General features: G+C 46.5%; 1 protein-coding gene across 1 annotated transcript in view; it reads right to left on the reverse strand.

Moving 5' to 3' along the window:
* Positions 1–693: 693 nt before the first annotated feature.
* Positions 694–18,282, reverse strand: part of DAG1 (dystroglycan 1) — a 115,237-nt gene continuing 97,648 nt past the window's right edge. Inside the window, exon 4 of the mRNA XM_073591703.1 lies at positions 694–9,192. Within this exon, the coding sequence (XP_073447804.1) occupies positions 6,817–9,192 (2,376 nt within the window). The 3' untranslated portion in view covers positions 694–6,816. The remainder of the gene's footprint in view (positions 9,193–18,282) is intronic.

The raw sequence follows: 18,282 nt of genomic DNA on the forward strand, positions 1-18,282 counted from the left end.
CGTTAAGAGCCTGAGCCATCTGCTCCCGCCCCCCCCCCCCCCCACAGCCCGACGCTCCAGTGAGCACTGGAGGGTAGAGAGCAGAGCGCTGCTGCTCTCTGCTCAATAAAGACCGAGAACCGAGTGATCAGCTCTTTGATTTCTCGGTTCTCAGTCTTAGAGGCGATGGAGGACAGATGCAGAATTGGATCGACGATGCATCCACCTAGGGAAGTAAAAATTTTTTTTTTTTTGCTTTTTTAATATCCATACTTCTTCTCTTTTAAAGGCTAAATCCACCTTTTGCAACAAAAAACACGCACAATAATAATTGCACCTGTATTGAATATTAAAAGAATGTGCATTTATTACTTTTTGCATTGAAGCCTGAAATGGATTGGTGGATCACAGGTGCAATGCACAGACTCCTGCAGTCTATTCCTCAAGCTTAGGTCAGGTACAGACCTCTAGTTATGGGGCCAGAGAAAGTATCAATAGAGTACAAGTGCAGTGATGACATATGGGGGGGAGATGGGACTTGTAGTCTTTTCATTCATCTATCCTGTGAATGAATGACATGTCTGCACAGGCAGAGCCACACACTGCTGCACTGATTGAAAAAAAAGCAAACCAAAAAAAAAAAATGGCAGGAGGCTGCAGGGAGAAGAGCTTTTGTACTCTGTAAAACGGGGGTGGTTTGACAGGGGGGGGGGGTTTTGCGGTGGTTAATCGCACTGCAGAGTTTGTCCATGTTGCATGTTACACCCTAAATATGGGTGTAGCATGAAACATGGTTGGAAAGATGGATGTCCCCTTAAGGCACGGGTGTCAAACTCAATTTCATTGTGGGCCGCATCAGCATTATGATTGTCCTCAAAAGGGCCGGTTGTATCTGTATCTTAGATGTCCAGCGCATCCCCTCCCCTTACATTAGATGTCAAGAGCCACCCCACCATCAGAAGTTGAGTCCCTCACTCTCCCTAACATCACAGTGCACCCCCCTTTCCTTATGCTGTTTCTGGGAAGAAGCTGGATGCATTGCTTGAAAGCAGAAAGTAGGGGTCTGGAGGAGGACCAAAGGAGGGCTGGAGCTCTCCGGCAGCTGCAGGAGAGGTGCGAGGGCCACATGAAATGGCCTGGAGGGCCGGATTCGGCCCGCGGGCCTTGTGTTTGACACCTGTGCCTTAAGGCCTCACACTTGTGCGACTTGCCATGCAACTTTGGACACCAAAGTTGCATGACAAGTCGTTCCCCATGTTTTCCAACGATAACCATTCATATCTGTGCGGCTTAAAGTTGCAGCGACTTCGAAGTAGGTAATGCACTACTTTGGTCCGACTTTCATGCAACTCGAGGGCCATAGACTTCAATGTCAACCCATGAAAGTTGTGTGAAAGTCCTACCTGAATGTTATACAATGCAACAGTTGTCCATCATCACTGGTCAAAACCAAAGTCATATCCAAAGCTGCACCCATCCAAAGGTCGGTCAAAGTTGCACTCTACAGTCGGCACAACTTTGGAGTCGTACAAGTGTAAAGTGGAGCCTTAAAGTGGACCACTGAATGGCATAACAGGGGCAGCCATTGTGAAGACACGATCAATATATAGCAAGCAAAAAAAATCACAAAATTGTATTTGGATGAGGGCAGTGCACCTGTGATTAGAGGATGGCCACGCCCTCTCGGAGCGAGCAACCAGCTCATCATTAAGAACCCAGACACATTAATTTACTAAAACTGGAGAGTATAAAATCTGGTGCAGCTGTGCATGATAGCCAATCGGCTTCTGAATTCAGCTTGTTTAATTAACCACTTCAACTCCATAAGATTTAACCCCCCCCACTTCCTGACCAGGCCATTTCTTGCGATACGACACTGCGTTACAAATGCCCGGTTGTGTGACGCTGAACCCAAATAGAATTTATGTCTCTCCCCCCCCCCCTCCCCCAACAAATAGAGCTTTCTTTTGGTGGTATTTGAGCACTACTGTGTCTATTTTTTTGAGCTATAAACAAAAAAAAAGAAATGACAATTTTGAATATAAAAAATTTTTTACTTTCTCCTACCAAACACATCCAATAAAAAAAAAAAAGTAAAAAATGCAATTTCTTCATAAATGTATGCCACTATGTATTCTGCTACATATTTTTGGTAAAAAAAATCCCAATAAACGTTGATTGGTTTGTGCAAAAGTTATCGCGTCTACAAACAGTGGGATATTTTTTACTTGTAATGGTGGGAATCAGCGACTTAAAGCGGGACTGCGATATTGCAGTGGCCAAAATTTGGAGACTGACACTTTTTGGGGACCAGCGACACATCTATTATACAGTGATCAGTGCTTAAAAAAAAAAAAAAAAAAAAAAGTGCACCGTCACTGGCCGGGAAGGAGTTAACATCAGGGGCGATCAAAAGGTTAACTGTTTGCTTAGCCAGTGCTTGTGTACAGTGTGGGAGGTGCTTTAACTAGGGGGAAGGTATTGATCCATGTTCCAGAGACATAGGATCAATATCTTCTCTACTGACAAAACGGCAATCTGCCTTGTTTACATAACCCTGTACAGCCCTTCCTGGTGGGGCCCACTCAACCCCGCCTCCAACCCCCCCCCCCTTCTCCGGGGTGCAGTGGAACAGCAGCACTGACTTTATCCACCTACACTCCCCCCCCCCCCCCCCCCCTCTGTTGACATGATGGGGCACAGGGAAATGTAATATAAGCTCTGGCAAGTAGAAGCAGGGCTGTAGCGTAATAAAATCAACTTATTCATTCAGGCAGAAATGAACAATAAAGCTGCCCCGGGCACCCCCCTGTTGAGCGGATGAGGCCTGGGCCCTCTACAAGAGGACCAGTTGTACTGGCTTATTAGTGGCCCTGAATACGGTCGGCAAGTGGTTAATTGAACTCTTAGAAAAAAAAAAAAAAAAAGCAGATTGGCTACAGATGCACCAGATTTTGCACTCTCCAGTTTTCGTAAATCAACCCCACAGAGCGACCGCCATCATACAGGATGGAGACAGAAGGATAGAAGAAGCACCTTCGCGTTATCTAACCACCAAACCACACTCGTTTAGTTCCAGTAAAGTTCAGGGCATTATTATCTGCTCCAGGATGGTCACAAAGTAATTATTCTTGGGTTTCTGTATAAAACAGACTGGACTAGGGAGTGATGCGTGTACAAATACGGATATCCCAACATTGGGAAAGGTCATCTTCTTAATCTGGTGACGAGCCACCATCCAATGAGGAAGGAGGGGGGGTGGGGGGTGGTTTTACGGCTTGGACGACGCTCACAATCACACCACACATTCAGTATGGCTTCAGTGTGTATTGTATGATCTGTCAACATCCAACTCAAAAAAGGCATTAAACATTATTGCAAAAAAGTTTTTTTTTTTCTTCTTCTTCTTCCATCTCAAGTGATATTATAAAATGAAGAAAAATTTACCATCAGCACAAACCGTGTTTGACAATTATCGTTTCAGGGTGAAAGCATAAGAAGGATTATTTCGTCATAGACTGCCTACAAAATGACGATAAATACATCAAATCATTATAAAAAGGAAAAAAAAAAAAAAAAAAAAGAAGAAAATAAATGGCTGGAAGATGTACGGGAAGCAGAAACGGCAGAACGGTGATCAACGTTGTAACGCTAAAGCCGAGATTACACAAACTGCTAGTAGCGTTACCATTTTATCATATATTTTTTTTTTAATAAAACAATTTGAGGCTGTATCAAAATTTTTTTTTTTCGTTTAAAAAAAAAATTAGCGATTGCTTAAATCATCGTCTTGCTGGGAGAGCACCAGAGTGTGTTCAATGGAGCAAAATTTTAATATATTATATATGTATATATATATATATATATATCGTGTGTGTGATCAGGGCAGCGAGATCATGGTGCAAATCTTCTGCGGAAGATTAAAACAACAAAACCCAAAAAAAAAAAAAAAAGGTAGAAAGGTCACATATTTGCGCAAAATAAACTCCGGGGGGCGGCGTTTCAAAAAGGAAACAAGATAACCGTCTTCCAGTAGAGCTCAAAACGTGCAATCAGGAGGTGGCCAACAGGTGCAGCTATGGGCCGGCAAGCCGTGGCAGTACAAATTCAAAAAGGAACAGCGGAATAAAAATCAAATGCTGCTAGCTTTATTTATCCAGACAATGCAGACAGAGTCCCTTGACGGAGATTTCCTCCTCAGACAAGTTTCGTCCACTAGGCTGAGCTTTAACCACTTGCCCCCTTTCACGACCAGGGCAATTTTTTTTTTTTTGCCATTCAGCACTGCGCTAATTTAAATGACAATTGCGTGATCATACAACACTGTATCCAAATGAAATTTAATTTTTTTTTTCTTACACAAATAGAGCTTTCTTTTGGTGGTATTTGATCACCTCTGGGTTTTTTTTATTTATTATATAAACAAAAAAATGAAAAAAAAAAAAAAAAAGACTGAAAACTTTGAAAAAAAATAAAAAAATAAAAACCCCAATATTTTCTACTTTATTATAAAACCCATCCAATAAAAAAAAAATATGAAAAAAATTTATTCTTCTACATCTAGCATCTACAAACTATGGCATATATACTGGAATTTATGCAGCTATAGATGCTATACTGTAATGGCGGTGATCAGCGACTTTTAATGTGATTGATAGGATGGCGGGCAATCTGGCCCTAACAGACACTGGCTGGGAGGGTCACGGATGTCGCTAGTGACACTAATACAGTGATCAATCTATACACAGTCACTGTACTAATGACACTGGCTGGGAAGGGGCAATCGTGGGGTTAACTTTGTGCTTAACAAGTGTAACGTATGCTGCTTTTACTTTCAAGTCTGGCTGTTTCATTTCCCTGCTTTTCAGGGAGAAGAAATAGCCAGATCACTGTTCTCTGTACACAGAGGTCTGTGTGTTTGTAAAACACAGAACTCTGTGTGTGATTGGACACAGCCGATCAGCAGGTTTTAGCTGGCTAAAATCTGCTGCCACACTCATGCTGTGTCCAATCACAGCCCAGGCCAGAAGGGTGGGGCGAGTGTACCCCAAATCCGAAAGCAAGTCAGCAATGTACATGTATGTTACCCAGCCTGCACCTGCCACCCGCTCACATTATATTTACTGTGAGCGGTCAAGGCTGGAGGTCAAGCTGAATTCCATTAAAACAAATAAAATAAAAAACTTCTCCTATTTAGATCTAGGGGACTTGGAAAAGCACTTTTTACTTACCCAATCTTCCGCTCCTACTGACCCCTCTGCACTGGTAGACCGGGACTGGCAGCCTATTTTCCCCAGCTCTCAGCAGTCTAAGGTCCTCTGACATCATCAAGACCATGCAGAACCCCATAGCCCTAACCTGGGTGCAAGGATGCAAAAGGAAAGTCCACTGCTGGATCATGGAGGAGCACACTCTGCTGGTGGAGCAGAGGATTGGGTAAGTAAAGCTGCTTTTACTACCCCCTACACAGAAGCGACCAGTTAACCTGTGCAGTGGTGGTTTTACTGGAGTTGGCCTTTATTCATAGCTTAGAGGTGTACAGTTTAAGGCCAGCCATTCTCAAACTCTTCAAGACCGAGGAACCCTTGAAAACAACTTTCCAGTGTCAGGGAACTCCTGCTAAAAAATGACTATATCTAAAACTCATTAGTGTGATGGTCAGTGGGAAGAATGCTCCTTACACTTGTGGTCATTGGGAAGAATTCCTTCCTTACAGATCGCCAAAAAGATCATTGGTGTCAATGGGAACTTATCTGAGAGGAAATTGTTCCTTGCTCGAGGAACCACTAGCAACCTCTGGAGGAACCCTAGTTGAGAAACCCTGGTTTAAGCACAGCCTTGTGGGTGAAACACACGAGAGGAGGGAGTTCCCAGGCTGGAACTCTCTGTTCATGTTGTCCAGATGAATAAAGTTTTCATTGGTTTTAAAATTTTCTTCAAAGCGCAGGTGGCTCTTGCAGTGCAGTCTGTGGGGCACAGGACGGGGCCCCTGCTGGCATTCAGCACCCAGCCCTTCCATGAAGGTGACTCCATACATGGCTTGGGGGCAGTGCAATCTATACTTTTGCCAAGACCTGGCAGAGTTTTCCCTGCTGGGACTTACAGTTCCACAGCTGACCAATCAAGCCCAGGTCAGTGACCATGAAAACCAAAAAAGGCAGATTTGAGCACATGGGGACACTCTGCGGATGAAAAAAAGAGACACAAAATACACCAATTCTTCATTCTAGACATAGAACACAACCCGACCCAACTTTTTGAAACCCCGCTGGAGCTTATTTTGGTGTATAGTTAATTATCTCAAACACATATGACAAATAAAATAACCATGGATTAAAAATATAAAAACATAAAAAACTTGGTAAGTTTTTTTTTTTTCTCTGACAGTGTTTGAATTTTTTTTTTTTTTTTTTTTTTTTTTTTAGGATATCCTCTTCGTCTCTCTTTGTTACATTTTGTAGCTAGACACACGTGGATAGAAGTAAAACAAAAAAATAAAATAAAATACAGTTAGTGTTAAAGGCAAAAACAGCAGAGAACCAAAGGCCACCCCAGCGTATAATGGAAGTCCCCTGTCTTCCGTAAGTCTTCCATGCCTGCAATCTAAAAAGGTGGTCGCACACTCGTATGAACACAAATATGAAAATGGCAGATGTCCTGTGTGTTCCACCGCCCCCATGAGGGAGCAGGGCAGAGGGAGCAGTTTTTCCAGAAAACTTTGATAGTTTGCTTATAACAGCAATGCTTTCCGTTGTCTGGATAGTAGATTGCAGGCTACAAAAGTTCAGTCAGGAACTCCCAAGCCCCCGACTCTCCCTCCACTTGGGACAACGTTCATTAAGGGGGTACGTAAGGGGGTGGTGACCGGTATGGGGTCATGTTCTTGGGGCGCGAGCCTTTACCCTCCATGGGTGTTGTGAAAGGTGGAGGAGGCTGGTAAGGGGGGGCATTAGGGTCCTCATCCCTTAGCGGCGTGTATTCCCCCAAGGTGTCCTGGTTTAAGGGGATTGTCTCTGGCACGTTCTGGTTGGGGTATTCTGGAGGCGGTAGAGGAGCTTTCTCCTCCTTGAGGATCAGTGGCATGCTGGAGGAGGGAGGTGGCTTGGAATCATCAAGTTCATCCGCAAATATAATAGGGACGCCCTTCTTAATAAACGTTGCCTGATCCTCGATGGTCAGTTTGCCTTTCCGTTTCTTACGGTAGCAAATCATGGCGATGATACCGGCGATTAAAAGAATAGCAGCCACCACTACAGCCGGTATTACAGTATGAAGATAAACGTCGTCCTCGCTGCTCTTTTCTGGATTTCGGTCAGCAGCTACAGTAGGGGCGATCATGGTGACAATCTGTTCATCGTCAGTAATAGGAATGGCGAAAAGGCCACCTTTACTCCTACAGCTGCCGGCAAGTGACACGTCAATTTTCTCAAGCTTAAACTCTGGTTCCAAGGCTGAGCGAAAATGCTCTCTTACTCTGCCGTTTTCATCATAAATCTTCCTTGCGACTACTTCAATGTGTTCTTTAGGACAAGGGTCTACAGGTATGGTGTTATTGGTCCACTCCACAATGATGGAACCTTTTGAGATATTCTGCAGGGTGACTGAGCTACTGTTCCTGTCCCCAAATGCCAAACCAAGCTTCTTCACCAACTGGATCTTCTTCATGATATCATTGGCCACAGAATTATAGTCTCCCTGAAGCTTTGCGCTGAATTTCACTGGCGATGGGTCTTTAAGAAACAAACTTCGGACCTGGATTTCAAGAGCATCGACTGCAGTGAGACCACCTTTGTCTGTAGCTTTTAGGTAGTACTCGTGGTCACCTACGTGGTTGGCGTCAGGCATACCGTACATCACTTGGCTGGCACTGTTGAGTATCACCCATGTCTTCTCTCGTATGCTTGCGTTTTTCCTAGGCTCCAGTGTAAGCCTTAGATTATCAGTTGTGCCATCTTCTTTATCATAGAATGTGTCAGGTGGAATCTTCACTTCAAAATAGGTTCCTACCCAAGCAACAACTTTATCAATGTGATTGGTGAGTTTGGGCTCAGTGTTGAAGGGTCGTGGAATACCGCTAGTGGAGGTGCGGGTGCGGCTTGGAGATGTGGTCTCTACTTTTACGGTCGGTGTTTTGGTAGTTTTAGGAGGCCTTGGTTTTTTGGTTGGCTTCTTGGTTGTGGTAGTAGTAGAATCTGTAGCAGGTTTTAGGGTGGTCACCCGTGGTTTCTTGGTGGTGGCAGAAGGTGGTGTGACCACAGCTGTCGGTTCTATATATGACGGTCTCGTCATTGTTGGACGAATGGGCCCAGGGAACACACTGGTTGTTTCCAATTTGGTTGGGTGGATTGGTCCAAGTGTTGGTGTGTGCATAATAGGACCCCTGGTTCTTATCGTGATGGTGGGCTTTCCAGGGAGTGGAATGGGCTCACGGACTGGAGGAGCAGTTGTATCCGTTGGAGGGGCAATAGCTGGTGAGGTGGGAGTTGGAACAATTCTGATAGGGGGCTCATGAACAGCACTTGTTGGTGGTCCGATGGCGGTAACAGGGGTTGGGGTAGTGTAAATCTGTCGTCTTAACCGCTTAGGAGTCTGTGGCTTCTTGTTGGCAATGTGCCACCCTACAACAGGATAGCCAAGTTGGGCGGACATTGTGCCTTCTTTAGCTGGAACCTCCACAGAACTGATATTTGGGACGCTGTTTTGATCCATGGAACAGCCAACTTTCCAAGACAGCAAAGCTCCATTTTCAACAACTTTCTTAGCGTTTCCAGGCCCAGCCATAAAAGCAGACATGTCAAAGAGTCTGTTATTCACTACAGGGACCAGCTTCATCTGATACAGTTCCACCTCAGAAAAGTCTCGCATTCTCTTAAGGACATCCACTCTATCCTTAGGGGTCATTTTTGTCAGGTCCGCATCCAGAATGACGGTGAGAATAGTAATGGGCTCATCAGGGGCGCAAAGGAAAGGCGTCACATCGTTAGTCTCTTGCCCCGTCACCCGAACAGACTGTGGCTCGCTGTGGTCCTCGGGATGAACCTCAATTGAGAAGACGTCTGTAGCCTGTGGTGTGAAAGTTCCATTTTCTGCCACCGAAAAAGTGATCACAGAAATTTCATACACTCCTTTATCACCCTCCAGGGGAAGTCCCTCCAACACCTCATTGTCCCAGTGTAACCACGAAGGCAGGGTCTCCTTCCCATTTTCAGAAATCTGAAAGTAAATAATAAAAAAAAAATATAGGATTAGTGAAAATAAAAATATGAACACAACCATTTATATAATACATTTCTACACCAGGAGGAGCTTACACTCTAATGTCTAACCACAGGTCACACACTGAAAGGAGCAGGATGTCACTCAACCGACCCAATACTCGGTGTGGTGTATGGCCTCAGCCAGCACTGCTCCACCCCCTCTAATGCATTTCTCCCCACCCATCGGGGCTTAGTCCGAGACTAAGCCCCCAGTGGGTGGGGCAAAATGCATTAGTGGGCGTGGCCGATGGAGCAGCACTGGCTGAGGCCATACACTTCAACGAGCATCGGGTCGGTCGAGCAGCGTCCTGCTCCTTTAATGTGGACACTCCTAGTTTAGTGACATCGGACAACCCCCCCCCCCCCCCCCCCCGTGAGTACCAGTGGGGACACATGGACACCTCCAGCTTTGAACAGAGCTGCATGTTTTCTTAGGTCACAGTTGCACGCCATCATATAGCTCTAACATAGTCTACAGTGCTGTACACAGAACACTGAGCACAACGCCTGGTAGGGGCATGGCGCCTTTCTGGCCCTGGCCCCATAGTTACTACATCTCATCGCATTGACTCTATGCAAGTATTCAGGGAGGGCTATTTTACCTTTTCCTGTTATGACCAGTTACAACTAGATTAATTATACTTTATAGATTTTCTTGAGCATGAATGAGTGTTTACACACGAAACGCGTCGGGCATCTAGGATGCAGATATATGCCTATACTAGACAATCTATCCAGATCATCATCTACAAAATTAATCATGTTTTTACTGCTTTTCTATCATTCCTATTTCCATTGGAATGTGCTGCCCAGATGAATATATATAAATTTATTGAATGAACCAATCTATCATTCCAGATCACCATGTGGTGCCAAGTTGAATAATTATATATATATATATATATACACACACACACACACACACACATTATATATATACATATACACATACACACACACACACACACACACACTATATATATATATATATATATATATATATATATATATATATATATTTATTCAACTTGGCACCACATGGTGATCTGGAATGATAGATTGGTACATTCAACACATACATTTGACGTCCATGTCACATGCGCACATATGTGTGGATTTTTTTAATACTTTTTGTCTTCCATTATTGATATTTATTGAACATAGAAAAATGTAAAAAAATACATATGTCCTTTTACCAAATTTACCTCCACAATGTCAATAGCCTCATTTAAAGTCCCAATTTTCCTTTATCAGCCGCGGAGGGTAAGGGCACAGTGGGTGTTATTTGTGAAAGGAAAATCCACTTTGCACTACAAGTGCAAAACTACAAAGTGCACTTGGAAGTGCAGTCGCTGTAAATCTGAGGGGTAGATCTGAAATGAGTGGAAGCTCTGCTGCTTTTATTATCCAATCACGTGCAAGCTAAAATGCTGTTTTTTATTTTCCTTGTCCCCCCTCGGATCTACAGCGACTGCTCTTCCAAGTACACTTTCAGTGCAATTTCAAGTGCATTTTGCACTTTGTCGTTTGCACTTGTAGTGCAAAGTGATTTTCCTTTAGTAAACAACCCCCAAAATCTAGCTGCAGCCTGGACAGATGACAAGGAAGCCGCCTTGTATCGAGAGCACAGTCATAATTCCAGTAGAAGACTTGGAAAGCGACATGTTTTGGACTGTTTACTAGAATCAGTTTTCATTAAATGAGTCCATTAATCAGAGAACATTTGAAGACTCGAAAACACGGGGAGGGTGAGCCGGTAGCTGGGAGTACGTTTATTTCCACGCGGCGACGCCTGCCATCCAGGAATCCTGGGGGTGCTGGAGCACGGACGGATATTTCTGAAGATGTCTTTCATACTAGAGAATTTCTATTTTTAGAACGCTTTGCACTGTACGCGGCGGCCTATATTTGGAAGGCTGAGCATGTGCTGCTGGTTTCACGCACGCCATCGACTGTAATGGCGGTCTGCAAATCCGCCAAGAGGGGACAGTAGGAGAAGACCAGCGTCGATCCTGGGGATCATTTGTAAAGCAAAACGTACCCAAGATACAAGTAGCGTCTCAGAAACGCGCTGCGGTTTTGGGTTTATCGATGCGACGCTCAGGAATCTATCCTCTTTATAAATAAAATCTCCCATGATGCTTAGGTAGGGAAGCCACAGTGCAGAGGTTCCCCCCGCTCCTTGATGTTCTCAGGGAGATAGACCATCATGCAGAGCGCAGTCAATAAGAGGCTGGAAGGTCCCAGGTGATCGGAAAAGCCTTTGGTTCTGACATCACACCTGCGTAAAGCTGCGAGGGGGCGACCGACCGACGACACTCCTAAAGAGCCATTCACACCACCAAGCCAAGCGTCTGATGTCCGTAACAGTGAAACGTTATTAAAAAATATTGATCGCCGTAACAAAAAGGTGATTATGGCGAGAACGTTATTGATCACGGTCCCGCATGACTGACAGCTCTGCAAAGCTAGTTTTTTCTCAGGCACTTAAAGGAGAACAACAGACAACTGTCAGTAAATTGCTGACATACAGCGCTGGGGGGGGGGGGGGGGAAGAGTCATTGGCCGTGATTTCACAGACGAAAATTTTCTTCTACCACCATTATGGCACCCAGGAAGAGGACGCTGCTACATTGTGGGGTGACTGGGCAGGCTCTCATCTTTTGGCTTAAAATCGGTGGTCTCCAAACTGCAGCCATTTGCTAGTCTTTATCCGGCCCTTGTGACATTTATTCCTCCCAACAATGGGGCGCTATTCCTCCCACCGACACCAACAACAGGGCGCTATTCCTCCCACCGGCACCAACAACGGGGCGCTGTGCCTCCCACCGGCACCAACAACGGGGCGCTGTGCCTCCCACCGGCACCAACAACGGGGCGCTGTGCCTCCCACCGGCACCAACAACGGGGCGCTGTGCCTCCCACCGGCACCAACAACGGGGCGCTGTGCCTCCCACCGGCACCAACAACGGGGCGCTGTGCCTCCCACCGGCACCAACAACGGGGCGCTGTGCCTCCCACCGGCACCAACAACGGGGCGCTGTGCCTCCCACCGGCACCAACAACGGGGCGCTGTGCCTCCCACCGGCACCAACAACGGGGCGCTGTGCCTCCCACCGGCACCAACAACGGGGCGCTGTGCCTCCCACCGGCACCAACAACGGGGCGCTGTGCCTCCCACCGGCACCAACAACGGGGCGCTGTGCCTCCCACCGGCACCAACAACGGGGCGCTGTGCCTCCCACCGGCACCAACAACGGGGCGCTGTGCCTCCCACCGGCACCAACAACGGGGCGCTGTGCCTCCCACCGGCACCAACAACGGGGCGCTGTGCCTCCCACCGGCACCAACAACGGGCGCTGTGCCTCCCACCGGCACCAACAACGGGGCGCTGTTCCTCCCACCGGCACCAACAACGGGGCGCTATTCCTCCCACCGGCACCAACAACGGGGCGCTATTCCTCCCACCGGCACCACCAACGGGGCGCTATTCCTCCCACCGGCACCACCAACGGGGCGCTATTCCTCCCACCGGCACCACCAACGGGGCGCTATTCCTCCCACCGGCACCAACAACGGGGCGCTATTCCTCCCACCGGCACCAACAATGGGGTGCAACTCCTCCCACTGGAACCAACAATGGGGCACTACTCCTCCCACCGATACCAACAAAGGGGTACAACTCCTCCCACTGGAACCAACAATGGGGCACTACTCCTCCCACCGATACCAACAATGGGGTACAACTCCTCCCACTGGAACCAACAATGGGGCACTACTCCTCCCACCGATACCAACAAAGGGGCACTATTTCTCCCACTGATACTAATGTGGCACTCCTACTGACCACCAATCCTGAGACCATGTTCATTCTCACTATTGCTGGGCCTGGGACATTTGCTACCCCCACTGGCCACAATCCCCCCCCCCCTAAAGTCTGAAGAGCAGCAAACTGGTCTTTTAGTTTAAACGTTTGGAGACCCCTGGCTTAGATGGGTCAATTTGCAGCATTGTTACTCTAGAGATCCTAGAGAGACACTGTTGGGGTACACTGAAGGTGGCTGTTGGTGCTTTTTAAACATTCATTGAGGTGTGGCAATATCTGGCAGCCCTGCTTGCCAGCTACAAAGCACAAAACAAATCCACGGAGGAGTGTGTAATCTGCATGCTGCATCACATGGGGACCAATTAACCCTCCTCCCATAAAGTTTTACAATTGAGGGAAGAACGTCACATAAAACTGCATGAAGGCGGAGCCAGGGTTGTAATTGAACCCAGGGCGCCAGCACTACAAAGGCCACACACAGCCAATAACAAGGATAAGGTAATACAAGATGCAAGGTAAGATGGGAAACTAGATAGTCTGGACCGCCTGACCTAATCCTACAGAGACTCGTCTTACACTGGCCTGGAGGCTGTAAAAAAACAGAATGCAGAAAGCAGTCAGCCCACCGCACTGGACACCAGGCCACCACCCAGAATCCTCCACTTCCGACCAGTGTGCAGCCTTGACCGGACCTGTACAGTGTTGGCCAGTAACATGGCAGTATTTTTAGCCGATGAATCCGACACGTCTGCACGCTGAGAGATTGGACTATATATAGTGTACATACAATGCTGACCTTTCCAAGATAACAGAACGCTGTCTCCACTTACAGCACGACTGTATATTTCTGCCCCGCTGCGTGCCACATCCCCCCCCACACACGTGTTTAACCCCTGAAGACCTGGAACTGGGGCTGGACGAGCGTAGAAGCCAAATATGACATTAAACAAAATGCCTTTCCAACCTCTGTCAGTGGAATTGCCTTCCCTTACTGCTCATGTCCTCCTTCCAGATACATCTTCTCAGACATGTCATTACCCATCTGACCATTGCCCACCATCGTTCCCCCTCTCAAGGTTTTATTGGTTGCTCTGGGTCACCTGTCAACACAAGGCAGCAATCAGCATGCAGATCAAAATCCCAAGTAGGAGTCATTAAGAAAGGCGTAACCAACCCAATCCACGTTAGGTGTAAATGACGACCTCAGCCAGCGCTGAACCACTGACCACGCCCTTTGCCGTCTTTCGCCACACCCACCTGGGCTTAGTCAGAGTTCCATGACTAAGCCCCGGTGGCAGGACGAAACGCGCCAGCGGGCATGGTCTATGGAGCAACACTGGCTGAGGCCTTCATTTACACCTAACATGGATCGGGATGGTTGAGAGGCGTTTATACTTTTCTTACAAATGCTATGGATGTGTGCAACTGGACGCCAGCGCGCTTTCTTTAGCACCAATGGGGAACCACATATAATACTCTTGCATGGAGCGGCACTGAAAGTTGAGAGGTCACTCTAAAGAGAACCAGTAATGCTGGAGAAAAGGAAAGCTGTATAGGATGTTGGCACTGACTGTGTGTATCCAACTAAGAAAGCTTTATTTAAACATTGATGGTAGAAGGTCTTGCCTGATGTACTTATGAAGCCCCTCCCCCTTAAACCAACCCAATTTTGCCTTTGGTACAGCAAGTTCAGCTTTACAATGAATTCTAAAGTACAAAAAGACAGACAAGAATGTAAATCCCCAACCTCACCCACCTCCTAACCTCCTACTGCTGCCATTGCAACAGGCAACAGCATTAAGGCAAACAGGACAAAGGGAGAATTCCAAAACTTGCAAATCTTTGCAAGAACTAAGTATCACCTCTCCCCAGCAATAGATGTAGAATTGTAGTACAGGTATTTCTAACCTATAGAAGATGAACTAAGAAGTTTTAGGCACAGAGGGTACAATGTTTTATCACTATCACCCCACGGAAGCGCTGTCCTAGCCACCTCCCTGTCCTATGTAAACAGACACGGTCTGGGTGGACGGGGGACTTTTCATGCCTTCGATGCTAATGAACGTTTCTCTGCTTTCCTGTTCTGCAGTTTGTGGCGTTATGAACTTCCCTGGATTGTGTTTAGGACCTCCGAGAAAAAACAATGGCGGGAACCCGGGCCTGACACAGGAACTGACACACCGCGCAATCTGGCAAAATGCCTCCAGCAGCTGCCTGACCCCAGCACACAACTGATGATGATGTACCTCACCATACAAGCATTACAAAATAGATGAATTAGTTCAATTCTAGTGGGGTATAGGAGGCATTGCCCACATGCCAAATATGAGACATAGAAAACAACAAAGAACCCACTGGCGGGACTTTAAAGGGCAATGACTCCAGAAAAAACATGCAAAAATAGATAAAAAGTTAGAAATATAATAATGCAAAATATAAAAATAGACACAACCTATGCTGTATCGACCATTTACAACATTACAATTGATATAACATGTGGTTCATAATGAGATCCAAAAAAACTAATTAATATCACTCATGTATAAATGGACAGAGAGAGTGATACCCAACGCGTTTCAAGGTCATGCGTTATTCCTCTTCATCAGGAGCAAGTGGTATAAGCGCTCATACCACTTGCTCCTGATGAAGAGGGTAAACGGTCAATATAAAAATAGACCCAACCTATGCTGTATCGACCATTTACCCTCTTCATCAGGAGAAAGTGGTATGAGCGCTTATACCACTTGCTCCTGATGAAGAGGAATAACGCATGACCTTGAAACGCGTTGAGTATCACTCTGTCCATTTATACACGAGTGATGTAAATGGGTGTTTTTTTTGGATCTCAATATGAACAACATGTTTTATCAATTGTAATTTTGTAAATGGTCGATACAGCATAGGTTGTGTCTATTTTTATATTTTGCATTATTAAATTTCTAACTTTTTATCTATTTTTGCATACATTTTTTCTGGAGTCATTGCCCTTTAAAGTCTCACCAGAGGGTTCTTTGTTGTTTTCTACATACAAGCATTACAGAACATGGCAATACAACTAGAAGTTATGGCTATGCAGACTAGGACAACTCTACACCTTGGGGTTACCAATTCCCCCCAAAACACACAAAGCACCCCTGGTTCTATTACACCCCCCTCAACATACAAACTCCTATCCTACTCTCCCCCAAACACACACACACACGACCTCTCTTCTACTTTCCCCAAACATGCACAGAAAGCCCATTCTACACATTTGGAACCCGTATTTTACTCTCCCCCAAACATGCACACACACAGGAACCTGATTCTACTCTCCCCCACACACGAATCCTATTCTATTCTTCCCAAACCACACATGGGTCCCCATTTTATTCTCCCCCCCCCCCTAAACACACACAGGAACCCCATTCTACTCTCCCCCACACACGAATCCTATTCTACTCTTCCCAAACCACACATGGGTCCCCATTTTATTCCCCCCCCCCCCCCCCCTAAACACACACAGGAACCCCATTCTACTCTCCCCCACACACGAATCCTATTCTACTCTTCCCAAACCACACATGGGTCCCCATTTTATTCCCCCCCCCCCCCTAAACACACACAGGAAACCCATTCTACTCTCCCCCACACACGAATCCTATTCTACTCTTCCCAAACCACACATGGGTCCCCATTTTATTCCCCCCCCCCCCCTAAACACACACAGGAACCCCATTCTACTCTCCCCCACACACAAATCCTATTCTACTCTTCCCAAACCACACATGGGTCCCCATTTTATTCCCCCCCCCCCTAAACACACACAGGAACCCCATTCTACTCTCCCCCACACACGAATCCTATTCTACTCTTCCCAAACCACACATGGGTCCCCATTTTATTCTCCCCCCCCCCTAAACAAACACACAGGAATCCCATTCTATTCACCCCCAAACACGCAGGAGCCCAAAAACACTCCCCACCTTGTGGTATTCCTCCCAAAAAGCACACATACCACCAAAAGATATTGCCCCCCCAGATACACAGATGGCACCTAATGCCAACTTCCCCCTGATAAACAGATGCGACTCCAAATTAAATGTCCTCCAAAAAATACCCAAGATTTTGTACTAATCTGCCCAAGGCATACACAGTGTTCCTGTACTAATATCCCAATATACATTTTCTTGTTACAGAAAAAAAAAAAATGCAGAGTTTCCAGCTGCTATCACTAGTGTAGTCAGAGTTTCCATGGGACTTCTGCATACAGCCAAAAGAAAGGGACTATTGTGGGTGCAGTGGGGCAGGGATGGAGGTAAAGGGTACGATGGGCTGTCTGTCTCCAAGCCCCTAACCGGGGTTGCGACCCGTTTTCTCTTCCCGTAATCAGATCTCTTCTCTTAGTTACTGAAATCCAAGAAAAATCACTTGTACAGATAAAGCCTCTTTTCTCTCTGGTCACCCACAGGGGGTGCCCCTTGGATAGGCCCAGGGAGGACTTTGAAGTTGTGTCGCTGCATCCCCCCTCCCCCCCCCACGCACACACAATGTCTTTCATGTTCCGGCTTTTGATATGAAGTGTAGACGGTCGAGCTGCCAATTTGTGCCGGACAAGGTGACCTCCACATGGGAGTGTTCCTTCTGGAAGGAAGACGAGGATCTCACACCCGAGTACCTGGAGGGGGATAATCTATTCTGGAACAAGCCCAGACAAGCTGGACGCCCGGCTCCGGTTCCCCCTGACCGAGTGCCGCTTATTTCCGCTGAAGTGATCAGATCCGGGCTCTGCAGTTCAGAGTTTGCAGCTAAAGCATGAAATGAACAGAAGAGATGTCTTAATGTGGTGTGGCGGGTCCCAGAACATCGCTGGACTACTATAGAAAGGTTGGAGAGTTTATAACCAACCAACGTAGACAAAAATCACAAAACAAAAACCTTCTATTTTAATCTATATTCAACCTTCGCAGCTGCCGACGTCAACACCACGAACACAACAAAGCTGAACACCTCATCAACGCAACACGCTGACTGCCCAACATCTGCAGGAATAAGTCATCACTGAAGAGTAGGGACAAAGATCTGCAGAGGAGCTACAATTCCTTCCCCAACTCGGTTAGCGCTGAGCTGTGGCTAACACACGGCAGGTGAAGAAGTGGGAAGGACTGGATGCGGACATTATCCAGCAGGCTGGGAACTTTTACCAGTACTTGGCTTCTCCTGAGTACCCTTCACTGCTGA

This window comes from Aquarana catesbeiana, linkage group LG07, assembly GCF_042186555.1.
Source record: "Aquarana catesbeiana isolate 2022-GZ linkage group LG07, ASM4218655v1, whole genome shotgun sequence".
Taxonomy (NCBI): Eukaryota; Metazoa; Chordata; class Amphibia; order Anura; family Ranidae; genus Aquarana; species Aquarana catesbeiana.